The 18,458-nt window shown below is 40.7% G+C and overlaps 1 protein-coding gene across 1 annotated transcript in view; it reads right to left on the bottom strand.

Moving 5' to 3' along the window:
- Positions 1-1,967: 1,967 nt before the first annotated feature.
- ADTRP (androgen dependent TFPI regulating protein) overlaps positions 1,968-18,458 on the bottom strand; it is a 30,430-nt gene continuing 13,939 nt past the window's right edge. The window contains exons 4-6 of the mRNA XM_079300829.1: positions 12,814-12,929; positions 8,920-9,071; positions 1,968-3,078 (exon numbers count right to left, since the gene is read on the bottom strand). Of these exons, the coding sequence (XP_079156955.1) occupies positions 3,035-3,078; positions 8,920-9,071; positions 12,814-12,929 (312 nt within the window). The 3' untranslated portion in view covers positions 1,968-3,034. The remainder of the gene's footprint in view (positions 3,079-8,919; positions 9,072-12,813; positions 12,930-18,458) is intronic.

Genomic DNA, 18,458 nt, shown 5'->3' with positions numbered 1-18,458 from the left:
AGTGGGTCTTAGTTTGTCTCTCATGGTTGATTCTAAGCCTTCTCTTACCCATACCCCTGAGATTCTGGTTAATTTTGTGGCACAAAATATTTAATTATGCGCTCTGCCAAGTGAATACAAGGTCTCAAATTGAATTTCAGCATCCCTGGGCAACTATTTTAGACACTTTGGTACAATGTAAACGTATATTTTCTGCATGCCAGATCCTGGCTCCATATCCATCAAAGTAAATCCTCAGTAGTTCCACTGAAGGCTTGGAACAATCTTAAATTATGTTGTTGAGGTCACATTGTGACCCTGAAGCTCTGGCAGAGACCCAAACCAAGAAATTTGTGTGGGAAACTGAGGAGGGAATAAATTAGCACTTGCCTATGCTTTTTGTGGAAGTAAACTGTTGCAAAGGTGTGAGTCAAGATGAAAGCTCCTCGTGGTGGAGGATATTGCTTTCCAGCTGTTTCTGCTGGCAACAGCTCAGTGTGTGTGTATGGGATGAGTCCTTATTTTCTGATGGTGCTCTGTCTCAAATAACAACCCGTTTTGCATTTTCATCCCCCCACTGTCCCTTCACCTTCACCCGCTCTAAACAACTATCGCTTAATCTTATAAAATGAAAGTCCAGGGGTAGGTTCTAGTCTGGAAAACCTAAGGGTTTTTTTTTCCTCTGGTGAATTTAATCCTTCCTTTTCTCTCTCTGCCAAATGCAAGTGGCAGGTCTAAACAGTATTAAGTAATTGTGGTTGTCATGCTGCAGATTGCACTATGGAAAAAATTAATTGCTGTTTTCCGCCCAGGGGTTTGAGCCGTGGTCCCTCCGTCTGCCTGGGACGGCGTCGTTTCCCTCCCCGTTGGGGCTGCATTCCATGGAGCAGCCTGAAAGGGCTCCTGTGCAGCTGCTCGGGAGAGTGGGCGGGCACCTCACCCAGTGACAACAGCTAATTTACACAGCCACGAACATGGGCGGCTATAAATAAACAGTTCCGACTGACTTTGCGTGCTGAAAATGAAACGAGAGAGACCGAGGGACTGGAAAGAGAAATCTGGTGTAAACGTCGTCAAGGCCAGACCCTCACACGGGGTGTTTCAGTAAAGCCTTTTGAAAATCACTGGGAAAATGTTGGTTTGTGAGCAATGACACATTTTCCTCCTCTCAGGGTTTCGTGGACATGGGAGAAAGGAACACAGCAAATCTGAGATCCCAGCAGTTGTATTTTGAGGACAGGCATTCCTCATTGCTTTCCCAAAGTGCATGACTGGAATCCAGTTTCTCTTCATACAGGATGTAGCATAGAGAAGTGCCTCTTCTGAGCCCTTTTCAAAGAAATAAACAACCTCCCCCATGATTCTCCTCAGAGCCCTGTAGTCCAGCAGCTCAGTCCCCACATCAGATCCCAAAGGTACCCCTGGTGTGAGCAGGAGCTGAGGGTGAGGTCTGCCATTTGGCTCCTCTGCTTGGAGGTGGAATGACCTATCCCTCTGTGCTGGGGCCCAGGCTTCATTTCATTAATTTCATATTTTCATTTCAACTAAACTGTTTGTACTAGAGTATCAGTACAAAATAAAAGAATTTAAAAAGAAGAGAGATAGAGACAAAAATACCAACAAACCTGTGCATGGAGTTTCCATAACTTTCTCTTCTTTCCTAATTCCCTCCATGTTTTTTCTTCTATCTCTCTCACCAATATACTTCCTTTGACCAGCATCTTTCAGCTTCAAGAATAAAGGAGGGAGGAGTGTGTTTGTGTGTGGGCATGTGTAATTGCTTACATTCCCCTTGCAAAGTTAGCTGCAGTGAGTTATCTAGATAAGCTGGGAATTACTGAATGCATGCACGTCTCTCATTGAGTTCATTTAGTTTACAGTCTAGGCCTTGCATGTTAACTTCCCAGATTAGAATTTTTATCAGGTGTTTAACACATGAGAAGAACAATCTTATGTATACACATTATCTTTTTATTGCTCACAGGCAGCTTACAATGTGTTTCGTTTTTACTAAGCTCCAGTGGCATTTGAAAGGTGAAAATAACACCCCGGTGAACTGCGTGCACAGTAGCTCTAAACGAGGGGTTTTGGCAATGAGGATGGAGTTAGGCATTTAAGTACTGCAACCAGTTTCAAATCCTCTTTGAATACAGGAATAATAAGAGAGATTTTTCTTTTTCACATTGACCATTAAGGAACACTTATGCTACTCTTGGTTTTGCATGTTTATTGGAGTTTGCAAAGCAGATCTCCAGTGTTTTGGATGTTAACAAAATGTTGAGGCTAATAACAGAAATCAACTATATTGAGGAAAATTAGTAAACATGTGAATGGAGTGTAATTATATGGCAGGCAGCTTTATGTTAAACAGTGCTTTAAATTAACATGCTTTCTGTCAAAGCAATCATACAGTCAGTATAATTAGGTTACTTTTGCTGCGAGATTAACTGAAACCAAGAAAAAGGAAGAAACTGTTGCCTTCACATTTCCTGTTAAAATGGAGGGTAGATATTAAGCATATTAATATTACAGAAAGTTTCTCGTTAGAAGAACTCGGCTTCTTGGTGAACTTTCTGAGCAGACATTTCTAATTACAGTGCTTGTTAGCCCAATTTGTTATCTAGCTAGCTTGGAAGTCACAGCACTGTTAAAATTATCTCTCTTCTTAATTTTTTCCAGACTTGATGAAGGGCAATCCAAACAAGAGCTGGCTTGCATTCACAGGTCTTTTACAGAGTGGTTCGAGGCTCATGAGAGAGTGCATTTACCAGTGACAACTTTTAACCACGGACACATCCTCACGTACGTTGTGCAAGGGATGAGAAATATGTGTAAACAGATGAACACAATTTTCTTATTCATAGCAGTTGCAGAGTTATCATGAAAGAGGCAAACATTTCATATTTTCCACCAGTTTTCCATATGTCTGATGTCATAATGGCTTCACCAGAAGCTGCAATGCATTGGAGAAAGGATTTATCACAGCTACATTTATTTTCCTCTACTTCATGGCTTGAGCATTCATGGAGAGATTGTTTGGCTTCAAGAGGAGGATTCACTTGCCTTTCCACTTGTGGTCCAGTATTACTATTGAATCTCCTGTTTGGAGACAGAGGAAAAGACATTATTGGGATGTTGGAGGGGGAAGGCACACCAGAGAAGTCCTTTTTCCACACATCAGGCATGAGGATGATGTGGAATTGGCCCCAGCCTCCCAACATCCCCAGGGACTTCTACCCATCTGGGAATGGGAGTAAACTGTGAGTACATGTCTTGGACCAGCTGCTAATGCTCAAGTGCTGCAGAAGTCAAATGAGCCTGGGATGTCCCCAGCAAATAACATATTACTCAACAACTGAGGATTTATTTGAAATCTGCCATGGGCCACACCCACTGAGAATAATTGGGCTTTGCCAGTGGGAGAAAGTATCTGCCACCAAGAAAACCTAGTTTGTTGTAGGAGTATGTGAAAAGCTTTAAAAATAAAGCTTGTCTGGAAAGGCAGCAGATGAGTAATGGCTGCACTTGGGATATCTGGAGGATCCTCACATGGCTGGTCAGGACAGCACAGGACCCACTGAAATCCCACAGCTTTCTGAAGCACCAGTTATTGTGCTACTGTTGGGCACCCAGTGTGGAAGTAATCAACAGGTGCCTTTTCTAACACACTCTCTCAGCCTTTCTTCTTAATCTCTGATGATCAAGCTCTCCTTTAAATGATCTGTCTTTGTCTGTAGACCTCAGAGGCTCTGAGACACCAACTGCTGGATTGTATTGTATTGGCGTGTACTGACCAAATAGATATTTGTGGGTGAGGGAAAAAAACCCCACACCACAAAGAAAAAAAACACATGGCAGATCTAGGGCCAGCATGTTAACCAGCAGTTTTTAATGTCTGGCCTCCACTGATGGATTCATAAGTCCTGGTTTGCAAGAGGTTCTGATCCAGTCTGCCTCCAGTGGATCACCAGATAAACTTATCACTAAAGATAAGACCTGTGACAAAGAGTGCAGGTGTCCTGCACACAGTCAGTCATCTCTGCCTGAGGGGTAAACTGCAGCTTTGAGGAGTGACAAATATGAAGGACATAAATGTGCTATCACAGGTTTGTGCTACGACTAGGACAGATGGATGAGTCTAAAGTAAATATTCATATTTAGTTTGCGAAGTCTGGGATTTATATCCTGTGAAATCTGAGTTCCATTCATCCTCAGCAATATAGTGAAATTATAGATATAAACATTATTTGGTCACTGAAAGGAACTAATAGCTTCTGGACTCTTACTCTTTGTTTTAAAAGGCATGATACATCCTCCAGAAAAGAATCTCAGTTTAAATATCCCACCTGGATACTGTAATAACAAAGGGTGGAACCTGTGTCTGGAGTAACAACTACATCCAGAACATCATAATTTTAACATTCATACAAAAACTGTTGATAAGCCTGTATCAGTACAATGGTAGCACTGCTTCATACCCCACACAGTTGTGCTTTGCATCCCTTTATTTGCCATTTGGGTTCTGCAGTCTCAACAGCTGCTCAGAATAATGACAGCATCAAGAATTCAATCTTATTATAGTACTGCTTTGTATTGCACAGACCTGTGAGCTGTCACATAGGCTGGATTTCCCAAGGCTACAGGATATTAAGGGAACTTGGTTTCAAAAGCCCATAAATACAAAAAAAATCTCAGGGAAAATAATCAGTTATAAAACCATGTTATATGATTCTGGAAAACACATTGAATGCAAAAGTACTCCAAAAAGAAGAGGAAAAACAGGATAAAGAAAAGATTGTTGTTTAACTTTATTTCTGCCTTAGGTAAATAGGTTTCCGCAATGTCTTCCCAAGATACTTAAGACCTCATAGATCTAGAAGAGCTCATCTCTGCACTGAGCATGATAAAGTCATTACACCATACGTTTTCTCTTTCCTCAGAGCAATATCTCTTGTTCTTGTTGTGCTGCCTTATCCCTTGCAATATAATACCTTTAATTTTTGTTTTGCCCCTGACAGTGTTCCTCAGCCAGCTGCTGGCCAAAGCTTTCCCTTCTGGAGGACAGCAAGCGTCCAGGTGGATCTGTTGGAGCTGCTGCCCACTCCAGCAATCAGCCTCCTTTCCTCCCCTGTTTGTCTCCCAAAGGAAAGTTCCATCACCTGGGGATAAGCATTTCTCTGGGAGGAGCCTTGCACCCACAAAGTGTTGCAAGTAGTTTGCCAGGTGTCCCTTAGGAGGCTTTTCAATCAGTGGTGGAGCAAGTAGCTGTTTCTAGCTCCTCTCTAGCTGCACTTCAGAGTATTGAAATGAAGCAGCTGATTAATATGTTTTTGGGGTTTTTTTTTCAGATATGTTAGATGGAAGACAAATGAATGTGCTCCATCTTCAAATTCTGGTTCTAGATAAGAGACCTCACTTGAAAGATTGCTTTGTCTGATATGGAGAATTTTGATCTGCATTTCTCTCAAGGATCTGATTGTCCCAACAAGAGCAAACTCCAAGTGAGCACTGCTTTGCTTTATTTTTGAGGATTCTAGTTTGACTGGTCAAAGAAACATGAGATCAGTTGCCTGTGTGATGTTTTCCATCCATCAGGAATGGGAGAAACTATCACACGGTTCATCTTTGGTACTTAGACCCTGCAGCCAAGTTCTTGGCTGAGGTAAATTTATGGCAGTAAAAGAATCAGCTCATTGTTTCTAATTATCCTCTTTGGAGTTTCTCTATTGCTCAACATTGTCTTGTACTCTAGAAACTCTGGGATTTAAAACAAAAAGAAGTCATTACTGGTACTATTTTCTGTGCCTCTCAGGCTGTGCAGCTGGGTTGCCTTAGTTACCACCAATCCAACTGTGCAAGGGGAGGGAGAGGAGAGGCACATGAGAGATAATACATTTTTAAAACCTCCAATACTTTATGAAACAGTTTGTCTATAAATAATAAAATGAATTTAGGGTCTGGCATCCTGAAAAGGGAAAGAAAAAGGTTGTATTATTCTACAACCTAGATTTTCCAGCTCTCAGAAATGATACTGCATCTTTTTGGTCAAGGACAGGATGTAGATTTAACACTTACTTGCTTGAAGCTGGAAGCTGCCATCTATAGATTTTGGAATAAGTTGAAACTAAATATACCTTTAAGTGTGAAAAAGAGTAAATATTTATATAGCTGGTTGTAGGAAAAATAATAATGGCCTGGAGTTAAAAGAGAATGTGGAAGAGCCTGTATGAAGCATGGTGTGCTGTGGAACAACCTTCATTAGCAGCCTACAGGCTGCCACAGGATGTAAGTCCAGAGGCGAGCCAGGTTTTCCACTCTGGTGGAGCTGTTTGTTAATCGCTTCTTGCACCTTTGAATAAACACATCTGGGCAAGCATTCTTCCTTCTAGTGGGAAAGAAATAAAAAGAAGCAACAGCCTCGATTTTTTTTCCTTTGGGGAGAATCCTGGTGCCAGCATCCCAGTTGGAGAGTTCTGCCTTGTCAGATCTCACCAGCATCAGGACTAATTGTTTGGTGGCTTCAGGTGTTATTAGACAAGGTGTTTTCAGATATGCCTATAGAAACCTAGTAGATAACTGCATTAACCTGTCACCCAAACTGCCTTTGGGGAATGAGGAGGAAGCAAAAGAGAGATCAAAAGTGCCCTTCCATGTACTTTGTCTTTTGGATGAGGGAGGATGTGGACAAGGTGGAGAGTATGGAAAGATGAAGACATCTGTCCTCTACCACCACTGATTGTTTTGTTTTGGGAACTGGGGGAGCTTTTGGTTTTTGGGGTTTGTTTTTTTTTTTGTTTGTTTGTTTGTTTTTTTCCCCCTCAGGATCATTCCCACTGCATACTCTGCCTTATTGTGATGGGAAGGAGACAGGGAGGGGTAGAATGAAAGAAAGTACGTGGAGCCATGTTTGCTGTGGCAACAAAGGTATATTGGAATTGCGTCTTCATTCAGTTTGCAGCTCTTTATTCTCTGGCAATGCTGAACCAAAAATTTGTCTCAGTCAGGAATATATTAAAACTCTGGCACACTGTAATTTGAAATAGCTTCCCTGTGGCTATATTTCAAGACTTATTGGGACTTTGTTATTGATACCAGCTTAAGAAAATCCTACTCTTCTCTTGGGTGGACACAGCTGGGAAGCGGATCAGGAAAAACACTTGGCACCAACATGGGGAACTGTAACTCAAGGGGAGTGTCTTGCACGTGGATGAAAACACCATGTAATTGTTAAGGCCAGGATTTTGTGGCTCCTTTGAAAAACACCAACTATGCATGGAGAGGCAGACCCACCACACAGATGAGGCCTCCAGGGATTGCAAGAGCACACCAGATATCAATAGAGAATATTGTGTATTGTTTATAAACATACTCTGAGGTTACATTTATGCTGCCAAAACTGGGGTGCTTTCCAGCCTCTCTGTGTGCACAGTAAAGTTGAGTGCTTGCCCCAGTTTCTTTAGTGAGCTGTTGAATATGCATCTAATTTTTGCAGTTAATTTGATCTCTGCTTGGTGCAACATTTTGTCAAATCAGTTAACACTTTGAAAATAAAATTATTTTAATTCTGATTATCTCCAGCTTATGCAGCAGGCATTCTCTGGGCCTAAAATTACTAATACATACTCAGTGATGAAAAAAATCTGATACATAGTATCAGATATCTCATATAAAGACTTAAACCATCATGTAGTGATGGTGTGGTCTTTGCTTAGTAATAGCTACAATTTATGTGATGCTTTATGTTTTAACAGAGCTAGTGCAGAAAGACTGCAGGTCTGTTTCCATTTACCAGCAATCCTCATCTCATATTATGTGTATGCAGGATAGAATGCAGCCAAAATCTCCAAACATGGACATGTAGAGCAAGCATCTTGTTTGCAAAGGTAGCAAGCAGTGAAGTTGGTTATTCAGCACGTTTGAAAGCCAATCTGCTGCTTTTAGGTAGCTGAGTATGGATGGTGAGAGACTAGCTACAGACATTCTGCTTTGGCTTGACAGGCATGTGAGACTTTGCAAAATGGATCAGGCATCAAATGTTCCCTGAGAACAGAGGGAGGTTGTCTTATTTATTTTCAGAGGTGTTTTTGCAGTGTTTTTTCCTTTCATCAGAAAGCTAGTTTAAGAAATTGCAAATGTTCACACATTTGTCCTAAATAAAATACACACGTTTTCCTGACAGAAACACTTTCATCCTCAAAAATTCAATCTTGAATGAAAAAGGAGAGGAAATCAGGAGGAATAACAATGACAGAAACAATAATAATAATAGCAATAATAATAATAGCAATAATAATAATAATGATAATAATAATAATAATAACATCCCATGACAAACCTCCAAAGGTGCTTTCTCAGTTCTCTTTCTTCCACTTGTTAAATATGCTTTCCTAAACTACTTTTTTTTTTTCCCCTCCAACTGCCCATTATAGCCAAGGAAGCTGCTTTTCATTTTTTTAGGTCACTACTGATTATCCCACTACCAAAGCAGAAGGGAAAAGTTCTCAACAGTTTGTAAAACTTTCCAAAGTTCTGATTTGCAGTAAATGCTGCTATTCCCTAGTCTGACAAACATCATGTGATGCACATGTAAGAGTTTTAGCCCAAAACATGTGGCTTCTCTGCCCCTTCTTTGAGCAGGAATTAAAAATCCAGAGATTATGCTGGTAAGAGGTGTTTCTTGGGACAAATTAGAGGAAGCTGGTCCAACCCTTGTCTGGTAGGGTTGGGTTCCTTGCTCCAATTTGTTCCCTATTTGTTAGCACGGGGTTGGGACCCAACAATCACTGTCTTACACCCAAATGCCACCACCCCAACACCTTCCCCAGTGTACTCGCACCCACTTCCACTCCCTGCCTGCCACAGGAATTCATTTTAAGGGTATTCATATTTAAGGGTATTTTTTTCATTTACATAGAGGTAATGAGGAAAACTTGGACTGACCCCATATCATACGGTTGAGGAACTCTCCGAAGTTGTAGAAGGAGATGATGATGGCAAGGCTACCGGCAAAAAAGGCTGCTAGCCCAGGGGGGCTGAACAAAGCAAAGAGAGGATATACCCACTCTCCTGTTACTGAATAAATCCACAGGACCCTAGGCAAGGAAGGAGAGAAATTACCTTTGGTTAGGACCATTCACTTAGAAGAACCACTTCAAAATTTCCGACTCCTGAGGGGCTGAGTTATCAAAACAGGCTTGATACAGGGAAAATTAGCTCGGCTGTCAATACATCTCCTCAGCACTTGGGCTATTTGCTGTGAAGCACACTTGAGCCCCTGCTAAATTAGATGTGTTTCAATGCAGGTTGAAATGCACACAATATTCTGCTGTCACCCTGGTGGCATTGGCTATTAACAGCAGTAAAAGCACAGTAAAATAGCAAAATGTTCAGGAACGGGGATGTGCACTTGGCTATGCTAAATGGAGCTTATTCAAATAAGCTCTCACATATGTTTGCTTTTTAGATACAACAGCTTTTCAGCCCCTATCTAGATCCCTAGAGTCTGTGGAGACACAGAGCTGTTCCTCCCTGTCTCAATCCTTCTGCTGTTGACCACTCTTTTGAGGAGTGGAAAGAAGTTTTCAGGAGGTGAGAGAGCAAGAGGAATTCTCCAGCACCTTTTCTTTTGTAAGAGAAGGAAAAGAAGATGGATGGTTAGGTGGGAAACAGATGTGGCTGCTTCACCCTTTTGTGCCAGAACTGTTTGCAAAACATGGTTTGGAAAAGAAGGAAAAGGAAAAGCATTAATATGCCTTCTTTATAATGTTTCTTTTCTTCTAATTGTGTCCTCTCTTTCTGCCTTTTTTATTCTCTCAGAAAATATCTTGTAGTGGCTGTCAGTTTGCTGGGAATATGTTCATTGTTTATGGCTCATAAGAATGGCTTGTAGGGAATGCCTGAACTTAAGAATATAAAAGTGATCTTTATATATTGAGTATTGGAAAATATACTTTATTGGGAAATTTTTTTTGTGAATAAATTTATTTGTATTGTTTAAGTAAAGAATTTAAGAAATAGGGTAAGTGTTCTTTGATTGTTATCAGGATGTGCCATTTTAACAAGGACAGTACTTTCCTAAAACAAATTTTTCAGTCCAAGTGGTCCTAAGAGGTTAAATTCTTTTTTTAAAAAACTATATCTGAGGATTATGGTGTATTTTCCACCACCAGTGCTAACATGGGAATGCAATCACAATTTTTTCTGATGGCACCCAGCCTACTACCTTACACTGAACATCATGCCTCAAAGAGAAGTGACAAACAGGATGCCACACTCTCCTGAAACTGTGCCATGACACTGAGGAACAGGAGAATGCTAAGGAGGAAAAAAAAGGCTAAAAAGATTCTTCTTCCTTTCTCTAGTAAAAGAAGGAAGGAGTGGGGCATTAAAAGGTGGTTTTGTCTTGCTTGTAAATTAAGATTTACTATCCTCACCTAAGAGATAGAGTGGAGAAATGGAGGGGATTCATAGTAGAACTGTCTGGACTGAGCATGGAAATATTTAAATGAAAGGACTCATTTTTATGATTCATGATTCTTTCATCTAATAAACAGAGCTGTGAAACACCTAAGTAATTGAAAAAAAAAAAAAAAAAAAAAAGCCTCCAGGAAGGGCCCCTGGGAGCTGAGCCGAAACACTGAAGTCCAGGTGCTAACTGGAGCCTGTGCAAATGTCAGCATGTATTCTTCAATGCACAGGACTCCTCTTTTCATATTGTATCTCCAACAATAAAACACAGTGACTGCCGCCTTTCTTTTACATAACAAGGAACTAGATTATCTTTGTGCAATTTGGCCAGCTGGTGTGTCTCAAATGAAACACTCCAACCTGCGTTTTCAAGCCCAAATGAATGACTGTGCAGGGTGTTCAAAGCCACACTGCTCAGAGGCAGGTGTCTGGTGCAAGGTGTAACTGGCTGCTCAGTTCATGTGCTCTCTCGAAGGGACCAGTCACTTCTCAGCCCATTGGCTCTGCAGCAATGGCAGTGACAATCCAAGGACAGGCTTGGAGGAAGGACTCTGTTTCTTGTGAAACATATGATGCCCAAACATGACTATTAAATCACCAGGTTGTAGCACCAACAGTAAAATATGTACATGTGTAGAGATTACAGTGCATGGGCCAGAAGGTTATGCTGTTTGTTGAAAGCTGTTGTCTGTGGTTTGCAGGGCACCACAAAGTGAAGGCATAAAGAAAGCAGACAGAAGGTTCATTGGTGATTTGAAAACCATATTGACATCCTGATATCTTTTATCCAAACATCAGTGCCCTGGCACACAGGGAACAAGCACTCTCAGGGACCATCTTCCACTCAGGACCCTGGCAACAGTGCAGCACCAACTCACAGAAGGTACTGGGGGGGCTCAAATGTGTTGATGCTTGTGTTGATCTTCATCCTTGGGTGTGGATTCAGGTCCTGATGTGAGCCATGTCTCCTGAGAGATGAAATTGCTCAGCTGATAGGGATTTTAGGGAAAGCACAGCTCACATGGCTGTAAGAAGAGTCTGGTCTCAAATACAATAAAATCCAAATGTTTTCATAAGACAAGCAAAACAAAGCTGGTGTTAAGCAACTGGGTGAATCAGAACATAGAAAAGGAATTTAGGAAGCCATGGTCATAATCCTATTAGACTCTGGGCTGGATTAGAATAAATGGCTCCTAATTTGCTTATGTAATGTATCAGTGAAGTCCCCTGTTTCCACAGCCACTCTGATGGGTTTCAAGTCACTCCAGTGTTTCATCTGAACAGTTTATTTTCTATTTCAGATTTTCACTCACTGGGCTAAAGATGGTTTCTAGCTGAGACTGAGAACTGGTGAGTAGCAATGGGAAGGATGGGTTTTCTCATAGTTCCAGAGACTCTTCAGAAGTGTTTACATGAGAACAAGTTGTTTCCTTGCTGACTAACATCCTCTTGTTATTATATCGGTGTTCTCTATTCTTCACCCCAGAGCCTGGATGTTTCCTCAGCTCTGGAAAGTTGTATCACAGCATACCCTGAAATTATACATCCCCCTTCCTGAGTTGGGTCTCAATATAAGGCATCCTCTGGAAAGTCTGAAGAACTTTGAAGTGTTGACAGCTGCCCACTGTTACATGGGATGGCAGTGCATCCATATCCCAGCCCTGCAGCCAGGATGCAGTGAGCAAACCCACTCCAGGGGTGCATCACACAGCAGGTGGACAGATGGCTATGAGCTGTGGGAGGTGCTGATCAGATATATAGTTTATTCTCTCAGGATCATTCTCCAACAAGTTGGGGATCAACTGGTGCATTGCTGGAAATGTTCTCAGGGTCCACTGGTGGAATGGGAGGTGGTGATGGGCCAGATGTCTCCTCCCTACCCACCAGTTTGCACCTGGCTCCAGGTATCATTTTCTGTCTCAAGTTTCTTAAACCAGCCACGTGTCCCTGCCAAACCCTAAACTGGGTTTTACTCCTCTCCTGCTCCCTTGACCTTTTGGGATTTGGTGGTTTTGTAGTGAACAGAACAGCGATTGAAGGTAAATTTTATGGTACTGGTGGAAGTATAAACTCCAGCTCAGAAGAAATTACTCAAATTATCCCTGAGTTTATGGCAATTAGGCTACTTTCCTATAAGAGGCCTTAGAAGAGCAGGAGACACTATGTAAGGTTTCAGGACCTGTATTGTGTTTGAGAAAACCTGCCTTGCTCACATTTTGAAATAGTTTGCATGGATCTCAGCTGAAGTTTAAATTATTTCTCTGCAGAAAAAACTGCTGTCCTCCATGTGTCTGGGTGGGAACTTTAGATCTAAAGTACAGCATTTAGCCATATTTTAAAAAGAAGAAAAAATATTTAAATTCTTACCAACTGATATACAGAAAAGCGACAAATCCCAGTAGGATCAAACCCTTCTTCTTTGCTGGGTAACGATGAGGCAAGGCAAAGATTTCCAGGAGAGCAAATGGCAATACAGCTGTGTGCTGAGGAAAAAAGAGAATCTGTCACTGACAGATCACAGTGCCTTCAGTCATTGCTGATCACAAAGTTCAGACCTCTGCTCAGAAGCAAAGAATTATTTAAGAATACGGAGTATAATTGTATACAAACATGCATACTTCATTTTTTACAATGAAGAAGTACCCCTAGAGTAATAAGCACAAAAACTTTCTTGTTAATATGATGTCAAAATGAGATTTGCCTGTAGCATGGTCTATGTTTATAATAGGTGAGCTCTCCTTTTGCATTTTGTAATGCAATATTGTTTTTCATAATTCTCATTAGAGTACAAAAGATATTGAACTCTATTGTTATGTGTGGTTGAGGATGTCAGTGGAGTGCTCCTTAAGCTCACTAAGCAATTGCTGAATTGCCTTCATGTTCTCTTCTAGTCATTATTGTATTTTATATACTGTCATTTATTATTTGCTCCAGTGCAATCCCAGTGTGTCGTGCTTCCCTTTGTAAATGGAAAAATGGGATTGTAAACATACAGGAGACTTCAGTTAGCTGTGATTGAAGGTGATAAAGGAGCTTCAAACAAGCTTATTCCAGAGTAGTTAAATTGATAGAGGAAGGCGTTTTCCTTCTCGCTCTCTTTTTTTTTTCTCCCCTTGTTGAAGAGTTTGAATTGTAGCTTCAGTGTCAAGGACTTTAATGATAACTGTCTGAGCATGGAGGATTTGAAGCTCTGGGCAGACAGTTTGGTTTCACTGACAGTTTTGTGGTGAGGAGCTGCCTCCAAGAGGGATGCTCCTCACCATGGGCATGTGGGGAGCACAGCAGAAAGCCTTCTGGGCTCAGATGTTAAATGGCCAATGCAGGGATTCATGGGATGCTAATGCCACAAATTTTTGACTGATTTGTAACAATTTCAGAAAATAATTTGCCTGGGTGAAATTTCCCCACTTAAAATTTTGTATTCCCTGTGCAAGCAAACAGTAACTTTGAATTGCAATACCTAGGACAGATGGCTTAAAAAACATTGGGGAACAACAAAGCAAAACTAGTCAATGAAATGCAGCAAGAGAAAACTACAGCAACAACTGTAGTTGATTAGTTGTTTACACTCCTGCTAATTAAGTAAATAGTTTCATGGGTAGATGGGGGAGGTATGGGAGGAGGGCAACAGAGAAATACAGATACACTTTAAAATAGAAAAAATGTTGAACTAAGGATTTTTTTTTTTTTTGTCTTTCTCCCTAAAGGCATAACCTGCTGGGTGTGTGGTATGAAGACTCCTCTTGTCCCAAGGAAATGGTTCTAACATTTTTAATGTACATGTTTTTCAGAAACTGTGGTCAGTATCTGATATGGTAATATGGTGTCAAAGATTTTTTGGCCATATATTTATGCTATAGGTTGTGAAAAATGCACATTAAATTCTTTAAATGCACAGTGAGCTATAAAGAGCATGTATGTATTTAGCTATTTGTTTAAGAGATGGACATCCACTTTTGTCTGCTGCTTCCAAGTGACCACTCCCTGGAAGCTGAGTGTCCTCCCTCAGCCCTCCTACCACACCCAGGAGCTGCTATTCATACCTGGCTATTCTTCTATCAAAATAACCATTCCACCTCAGTTATTCTTTTTCAGAGAAAAGAGATAGAAAATATTTCTTTGATGTTCCAGTTCCTCTCAGTCATTGGCATTGGGATTTTATTCTGTTCTGTTTTACGAAGATATTCTTCATATCTACAACCTGCTTGGTTGATTGCAGAGGTATTGCATCTGTACAAGTGATTCTTGGATTCATTTAACCAGAAAAATATCTTCAGTGCACACAGTTTTTGCATATAATCCCTGTAACTTCTTTTAGTCAGGAATCTATGTGTTAAGCTGCTTTCAAAAAGATTTAAAAGAGTTTATTTTCCATAGCTGAACAATAGTTTGTCCTTGAACAAAACCCAAAATGCCTGTGGCAAGGCAGCAGTGATGAAAAACCTGCACCTTGTCCTCATTTTTGGGCTTTAGCCTAAGCTTTGGCTGGCACGCTGATTTAGAGCACCTCATTTTGATAGGTATTTTGGAGCATGCCCAGGAAAGAGCAGCACAAAGAGCCAGAAAGTATGAACAGTGAAGCAGCCCAAAGGCAGGCATAGAAATTGTGAATGCACTGAACGTGTTGCTGCATCTAGAGAGGAAAGGAGAGTGAGAAGTTTCAAAGGTTTAGGAAATTGATGCAGTGATGACTGTGAGGGACGAGTGTTCCGTGTTCATCCTGTCCATGTCCAAGGGTGGGTGGCTCAGTGCTCCACAAGAGAGTTGTGGCTTCATGCTGGGAAGCACATATGATCCAGCAGCACACAGATAATGTGTAGACTGCAGGATATGGTCACAGGGAGAGGCTGGGGGTGGTGAGGGGCATCCTGCTGCTCAAACACGCCCTGCATTGCCACTGCTGCTGAGCAGCAGGCTGGTGATGCCTGCAAAAGATTGCTGGGATTTCTGCTTTTTAGTCTGGGCTGGGTTAGAAAAGGCTGATATGCTTCACTCCTCATTTTTGTCAGGCTCCTCCACTTCTGTAGGAGTTAGAGAAAACACTCAGGGGCCTATAAATCAATAGAAGCTTGAAAGTTACTGGCAAAACTGGAAAATTTGACTGATTTTGGGAATAGCCAGGAGTTTAGTGGAAGAGGTAGTTTGAAATTTCTGCTCTTCCTGGTTTGATGACCTTTCCACTGCTTTTAAGAATGTTTCCACATTCAAGGACAGCAAAGGCATACAGGAGTGGGACTGTCTACTCTTGTTTTGCAAACAGTTTCTTAAAGGTCTTGGAGCTCTCCTGATTTGGAAAAAACAAATGCAAAAAAGCAAAATCAAATTTGTTGTGGCACAGAAAATCTGCAAGTTGCTCTCTTCCCAAGTCCAGTGATGTCACTGGCCCGTGACTGTGCTTTGTTTCCATTCAAATAATTGTTGTATCTTTTAAAATATATTTTGCTGTGCATATTAACTAGATGTGATTTTTTGTAGAGTCATTTAAATTTGCTGTGAAAATGCCTTCTTGAGGCAGATTTCTACAACAATTCTCAGCTTCCTCAAGGACTCCCAGGATAATTTTAAATTTTTTTTTTCCTTTTTGAATATAAAGGGTTTTTTTCATTTTTCCCCTCTGTCCCCCAGTTCCTTCTCATGTATACATACACCCCAGACTTGTAAACATGTGGGAAAAATCTTCCCTTGCACTTCTGCTATCCCAGAATCTATATCTGCCAAGCTGAATTTGTGCATTAACAGTAAAATCACAGAGGAATTCCTATTGAACACTGGAGCAAGTTTATGACAGCAGATGCTTTTTGTGGAGCAGACACCAGGGGAATGCATGGATGGCTACAGGGCTCAGAGCCTGCCCTTTGCCTACAACACACAGTTGGCTTTCCACAAGCTTTCCCTCTCTCAGCCCAGAGACGTTGACTTTGGCAACATCATTAGTGATAGACCATATATCATGCTTAATCAGATCTGCTGAAAGGCTATAAAGCCTTCTCATATCCTTCTCTTAAAAAAAAATAAAAAAAGATTAAAAAATCTATTTTCTCATCTGCATTATTTTTAACCATAGGTCACTGATGCATAGTCATTAAATATATTTTCAATCCTACTTAGTAGCGTTTCATATTCTTAAACTGACGTATGTCTGAGGAGCACAGTATTTGTATGGGGCCAAATTAAAATATGCAGTTTTGCCTCTTCCTTTAAAGAAAACTTAATAATTAAGCTCAGATTGACACAGATCAAAACATTGGCAAATCTTGCTGGAAACAGTGACTCATTTTTTATTTCAATTAACAGTTTCTCGGTTTCACATATAAACAGTGAAACTGTCAAAAATAATTATCACAGAGGGAGGGAAAAAAAAAGACCCTATTTTACTCCAAGGTAAGGAAAGCAGGCTAAAACAATAGCTGTGTGTACTGATCAGGCTATCAATGAACCAAACTAAATCAGAGAGCTTTTCCCTCTCTTGGCAGGGATCCTGTTGATACTTACTTTTATGTTTTTTGAAATATTAATGTATCTATTAGTCTAACAACCTCTATTTGTTGAAGAAAGCTTTCAGCTTACAAATTTTGCAAGAGCAGAATGTTTTTCTATTTCTTTCTATAGTGAAGAGGTAAAAGTGATATGACTTTCAAAATTATCAGAGACTATTATTAGTTAACTAATCACACTTTTAGCCTAAATTATGCTTCCAAACATTCAATTTTAAAATCCTTTGTGTCTCTTTTTTATAGTCATTATGATTTTCCAGTTTGTTCTAGTTTTTTCGCTTCTTTCCTGGAAAACTCAGGTGAATCTGAACTAGTTATAAAATTAAAAGTTTTTTTTTTTGTTGTTGCTCATACAAACTCTGGCATATGCATACAGGGGGAAGAGAGTTTCTTAAACATATTCTGAGCTTTATCTCAAATATTGGCACGTTAACTTATCTCCTGCAGACAAGAACATTCCCCTGCTTCTTTACTTTTTGTTTCCTACCCTGTGTTGTATGTTTCCCAGGATACGTTTCAGGTTCACAAGTTTAAGCTGAGATAAATAGTCCTCTCTGAATATTATTTCCAGTGCCTGTTAAGACCATATGGAATTTTTACTTCCCATATTTTGAGTAATTTGTGTATTTATTTAATGCTATATCCTCATTTTGCCGTTGAGAATTTGAGTGAGAGCGAGTTTCCTGGGGCTGAGAGGATGGGCTTGGGTAGAGTTTGTGCTCAGCTGCAGGCTCCAGCCTAGGCTGAGCTCTGAGCCCATGAATAATCTCCCCAGAGCTGCTGAGATCACTTGTGCTCCTGACGCGTGTATCGCAGTTCACTCAGTGTGACCTTGTTTGACTCCAGAGCGAAGGAAATGATGCCTGGGTTGACCAGAGCTGTTTGTTTCTAATTTGTCTGCATCTACATACCCTCCATGTCTGCTTTCCATTAACATGTGAGACTTTAGGGAGGGATCTTTTCACAAACAGTTTCCACTGGCCAACCTAAACTCCACTGGGCACAGTTGGAGACATCAAGTGCTTTTTGAAAAACTGCCTGTGTTTCTCCTTTCAGACCAATTCCCTGCAGAGCCTGTGTGCTGACAACCAGTTGTGGCCAATACTCACGCTTCTCTCTTCCCCATCGGTATGTTGCTGCAAAGGAAAAGGAAAAACCCACTTTGGTGTTGCCTTATGAGGCTCATCAGCCAGTGTTCATTGCTTGTCCCTTGAGGTGTTTACTCAGATACTCAGCTCTTTGTTGGGAAACGTCCTCTTGTCTGTGGAAATTTCCTTCAGTTGGATGCTTTCACGAACAATTACAGCCTGTGTTATCTGAGCATAATAAAACTAAATGGCTTCCTGTCACCATAACCTCTGTTTAGTTTTATACTCATACTTTTCCAAATCTCTGTATGGTCTCTCCTTTCTTGGCTTAGTTTTGGAACTAATTCCCTCTTTTGATTTATTTTGCTATTATTTTGTCCATGTTCAAATGCCTCCATCGAAATTTTCTTTTGCAATCTCCCCCTATACA

This window comes from Erithacus rubecula, assembly GCF_903797595.1.
Source record: "Erithacus rubecula genome assembly, chromosome: 3".
NCBI lineage: Eukaryota > Metazoa > Chordata > Aves > Passeriformes > Muscicapidae > Erithacus > Erithacus rubecula.
This window is presented reverse-complemented; position numbering and strand designations above follow the sequence as displayed.